The following is a 5,815-nucleotide window of genomic DNA, read 5'->3' on the forward strand; positions in this document are numbered from 1 at the left end:
TAAACCCTTTAATATTGAGAATTGAAATTTGAATTTCAATGGGATTTAATCTAGTATAATTTTATAGTTCTCAATTCTATTCATTTGAGGTCGGAATTGTAATTCTAAAATTTAATTATTTATATATTTTTTTCAAACAAAATAACTTATTATTTAAAACACGATTAAAGTTTTTAATCGATAATTTTGTTTTTGAAATTTAGGAGATTAAAATATCGAATCGATGTAATATTTTTATTATTATTAAGTTAACATTTTGAACTAATATATATATATATATATATATATATATATATTTAAAAAGTTAACATTTTAAATCAATATTTTATTTTTGAATTTAAGAAATTAAAATATTTAACGGTATTTTTTTAATATATGAAGTTAATATGTTGAACTAATATTATTTTTAATAAAAATTGAAAGTTAAAAAAATCTCATATCCCTCTCTTTAGCTATGGTGACAAACCAATATTTTAATAAAATAGATAATATATATTAAAATTATTTTTATTATATTCTTTATTAAAAAAATAGGAATTGAGATTGAATTACAATTTTATAATTTTTCAAATATAGGAATTGTAATTCAATGTCATGTCTCATGTACTTCCACTTTCACTCGTACTACCACTTTCACTCGAACCTCCACTTTCACTCGAACCTCTATATGTATAATCACTTCCACTCGTACTCGTACCTCCACTTGTACTCGAACCTCCACTTGTACTCGAACCTCTATTTATATAAATAATAGAATGATATAAATAATGACAGTTTTAAACCTAGCTTCTCAGATTATGTGAAGTGTGGGCTTCACATGGCAATTAGTTAATACCTATCAGCTAAGAAATAAAGTAGACAAGTTGAAATACTAGTCCTGTAATACAGATCCACACACTACTTTATCATTATCAACTTGAAATATTAGAAACACAGTATTAATGAAATTTGTTACCTTCCAGATTTATCGGATGAATTTTTGGATAATGTGATCGCGACGATTTGGTTGTTTGTTTCCTGAATATTAACAAAACAGAATATTGTCAGTTACAAACAGAACTTCGTTGTCAATATGATTGTCAATATGCCAAGATGAGAAAACACTACACTAAAGTTCTATCATGCCAAGAAGAGAAAACACTACACTAAAGTTCTATCATGAACTAAGTTAGTTCTTCTATCATCCATTAATGAAAACAGAAATAACTTAAAATCAGTTATAAACTACCACAAGAGAGATTAAAAGTGATAATACCTTAAAAGCTAAAACTATACAAAACACTAAATGACATGGTTAAGTACACATTTAAGTTTTGTTTGATAGTTAATATAGTTGGTATTAAGCCTATAACACATTGTTTCAGTGTTTTCAAATGATTAAGATCATCAACTGAAGATGAAGGGATAAAGGGAGTTACATGAATGGAGACATCACTGCAATCTTTTTTGACCCTGTGAGATTCCGAGTTTGAATCAGGGAAAGATGCAGGGCGTTTTTTCTCACCAGTCTTTTTCTGTAGCAACTTGGAAACTCGTTCCATAAGGGGCTTGACTGGAAACAATAATTGATGTCCTCGATCAACAATGCATTTGATAACAGTTTGCAAGGCAATTAGTTCCTCCTCTGCAGTAGTACTGTTATCTAAATTGGCAAGTTCGGTCAGGTTCTCTTTCACTTTCTCAACCGTGATATGTGAAGTCAACTGTTGTTCTTTTAACTCAAGATCCCTCCTTTGTTCATGAAGACGATTCCTTTCCATTTCAACTTCCTTAGCATGGTGTTCTACAGATTCTCGAGTCTTGTCAATTTCTTTCAACTTCTCCTCAAGTTCCTCTTGTTTAAGTCCAAGCTCTTTCATTTGCAGATCTAACATTTCCTTGTCCAACTTAAAATACTTCTCTTTCAAATGGAATTCCTTAAGAGATCGATTGAAGGAGGCTTCAAGAGAATCAAGTTCTTTACCTCTGATTTTGTTTGCCTCTCCTGACTCCTCATGCAGTTTTTGGATCTCATCAAGCCTTTTGAAGCGATCATTAAGTACTCTCTCCTTAAGATCCAAATCGTCAGCTTGCTTCTCCCTCTGCAGCAATTTATCCAAACGGGAATCCACCGACTTCCTTAACAACTCAACTTCTTCCTTACTTTCTTCAATGGACTTACGGGTCTTATTCAAACCATCTTCTCTTGTCCGGAGATCAATTATAGCTTCATCAAATGCCTTTTCTGAATAATCTAAATTTTCTTCAAGATCATTCCACGCAAGATTAATAAGTTTTATTTTACTAACACAGGTTCTCTTCAAACCCACGAGTGCTGATACCTTCTCAGACGAAGTCATGATTACCTATAATAAGAGCAGTTTGTTTCTTTACTAACATAACGCTATAACAGTGACTATGAGATTGAGACAAACAGTTGAGAAAAAGAAACAATGCTTTATATAGAATGGTTTCGAGAAACTCACTCAGTAAATAGATCAAAATGATTGGTGGACCGGTGGACGGAGCTTGAGCTATGAAGAACTGAAGAAGAAGAAGAAAACTTGAAGGGAAAGATGTGAGCTTTGATGAAGATTTGCTTGTTCTACCATTATCAGTTCGACTTGGAAAACCCTATTTTCTCCATCCATGCATGTCTTCCTTCTAGTTTCCTCGGTTCCTCCTACTCATCATCATCTTACATACACTAGGCCTGCTACAAGTTATTGTATTAATTACTTGTCTTTGCTACAAGTTATTGTATTAATTACCTGTCTTTTCATAATATATTGTATTAATTAATGGGAAGAATGTCAATTTTATACACCAAATTATAGGAAGAAGTTAAATTTACTTATTAAGTATTAAAATTAAAAATGTCAAATATGTTTAAAATAAATTAAATATTAAACGGCGTGAAAATTTTGGCCACATTTAATATCCAGATATTTTATTTTTTAAATTGATATTACTTTTAATTATTTTTCCATTCAAACAAAACTTATTTTTACTTTCTCTCTCGTCCCTCCACAACTCTCCATTTTTTTCTAACTTTTCTCTCTTTGATTAATCCAAGTTCTTTCGGATTTTTACCTTCTTCTAACCTCCAAGTGCTCAATAACTGAACTTTATACAGTAATCGTTGTTGGTGGAAGTTTTTGTTAGCCGATTCCTAAATCATAGACGTTGTGACCAATGTTGTGGTGAAGTCTTTATTGGCCAAATCCTAAATTGTCACCGCTGTAGCGAAGTATTAATAACTGGTTACTTTTTAGAACAATTTTTATAATTAATCAATTAAATATTCTTATTAATAATAAAATTACTAAAAAATGGAGAAATGAAGAGAGAAATATTTAAACAAAATGGTAAGTTGTGAGGGTAAAGAGAGAGAAAAAATAAATAAGAAAAAATTTTAATGCTTTGTTTGAATAAAAAATAATTAAAGTAATATCAATTTAAAAAAATATAAAATAGGTGGATATTACATGTGGCAAAAATTTTAACTCTATTTAACATTTCTGTTATTTTAAATATATTTGACATTTTTTGACAAATTCATACATATAAATAGAATTTTGATTCTTAATAAGTAAATTTGACACTTTCTTACCACTTGACGTGTATAATTGACATTATTCTCATTAATTAATGTATAATAAGATTATTTGTTTTTTTGTTTTAAAATAATTTATAATTCAATTATATATTTTTTTTTATAAATTGTGAAAATGTTTTAGATAAAGGGGTTGTATTAAACTTAAGTTTATGCTTTGCCAAAAAAATAAAAATTGTATCTGAACTTTTAAAACATATAATATATAGGTAGTCTATTATTGGAACAGTTTCCCAAAGTAACCTTGTTTGGTGTTCACTTTCCCAAACTAACCTAGTTTGTTCATTTATTCCCAAACTAACCTAGTTTACTATTCAAACTCAATTTTTATTTATTTATTTATTCTTTTTACAATTAAAATTCTATATATAAAACTAAATTATTTATATTTTGATATATAATTTAAATTATTATTTTTATAAATTAAATTATTTATATTTTTATATATATTTTAAATTATTATTTTTATAAATTTAATTATTTATATTTTGATATATAATTTAAATTTAATTATTTTTTTTATAAATTTGATTATTTATATTTTAATATATATATATATATATTTTTTAATTATTATTTATATATATAATAAATATTCCCTTTAACATTCTAATAAATAATTGATAAATACTAATAAATTTAAAATATTTTAACTATAATAATATAATAATTATATATTCATAAAAACGTTTTTAAATTTATCAATTATTTATTAAATATAATAACATTTTTAATTAATATTTTAACCTTATAAATATGATAATCTTTTTATTATATTTAATAAATAATTGATAAATTTAAAAACGCGAATATTTAATTATTATATTGTTATGGTTAAAATATTTTAAATTTATTAGTATTCATCAATTATTTATTAGAATTATTTAATATTTATTACACTATATAAATAATAATTGAAATGTAAATATATATATATATATATATAAATATATATATATATATTAAAATACAAATAATCAAATTTATAAAAAATAATTATATTTAAATTATATATCAAAATATAAATAATATCAAAATATAAACTTTATATATAATAAATTTTAAATGTAAAAAAAAATAAATAAATAAAAGTGAGTTTAATAGTAAACTAGGTTAGTTTGGGAATGAATGAACAAACTAGGTTACTTTGGGAAAGTGAACGCCAAACAAGGTTACTTTGGGAAACTGTTTCTATTATTCTATTATTGGTTCTTAAGATAGTGTATAATTTGTCCTAGTTTGATTTTACCCAAGTGTAATTGTTTTTTATATTATTTTAAGTTCAAACCTAATATTCAAGTTTATTATAACTATAATTTTTTTGTTTCGATATCATATAATAAATTAAAAAAAAAGTAAAATATTGTTTATGAAATGTATTTCTGGTCATTATTCATGATATTATTATTTATTACATATTTTTATTGATACTAATTATTTTTTTGATTTATTTTGATAAACCATTCATTCAATGAATAAATCGATTGAAGTTAAATTGATGGTTAAATAGTTAATAAATCATTGTAAACAATTTTAATATGCATTTTGATGAATAAACTTAGTAAACTAAATTGCATAGACAAATTATGAATAAATTATAATACTTTTTATTAATATTTGTTTAAGAAAGATTATAAATCAGTCAAAATCAACTATCAATATTTTAAACCGTTAGTTTATTATTTATAAACTCGTAAAATTTGTAATTTATTTTAAAATTTAAAAATTTACTTTAAAATAATATTAATTCTATATTATTTATATATATAATTATTAAAAAATAATAATAAATAAATTTTTAGTGTCGGTCATTTAACGAATTAATCTAATCTACACTAATTCAAATTCATACTAATTTAGATTAACTATTTAGAATTGAATTCGGATTAGTTAAGTTCGAAATGGATTATAATTATCCAAATTACTTATAAAAAATGTCAAAAATATAGATTTGTAGTATAATGTTTCATATATATTTAATTAGTTTGAAATATATATTTATACATGATTTTGTTTGAAATTGTTTATTATATATTTATTTTGTTTGAAATTGTTCATTTTATATTTATTTATTTTTTGAAAATTTTTATTATACATTTATTTTTATTTGAATTTACACCTTAAATATCTAAAATCATTTAAAATGTTATAAAACTGTTAATTTGGGTTGAAAATATGCACAAATCCCTCTTATATGGTATATCTATTTTTTATTTTTCT

General features: G+C 24.0%; 1 protein-coding gene across 1 annotated transcript; it reads right to left on the reverse strand.

The window, feature by feature from the left end:
- Window positions 1-599: 599 nt before the first annotated feature.
- Window positions 600-2,339, reverse strand: LOC124917754 (coiled-coil domain-containing protein 39-like). Its single transcript, XM_047458084.1, has 4 exons — window positions 1,419-2,339; window positions 956-1,017; window positions 836-877; window positions 600-735 (listed from the first exon to the last, which is right to left on the reverse strand). The coding sequence occupies exons 1-4, from the start codon at window positions 2,337-2,339 to the stop codon at window positions 600-602; spliced, it is 1,161 nt and encodes a 386-aa protein (XP_047314040.1).
- Between the last annotated feature and the right edge of the window lie 3,476 nt (window positions 2,340-5,815).

The sequence above is a fragment of the Impatiens glandulifera genome, unplaced genomic scaffold (assembly GCF_907164915.1).
Source record: "Impatiens glandulifera unplaced genomic scaffold, dImpGla2.1, whole genome shotgun sequence".
Classification (NCBI taxonomy): Eukaryota; Viridiplantae; Streptophyta; class Magnoliopsida; order Ericales; family Balsaminaceae; genus Impatiens; species Impatiens glandulifera.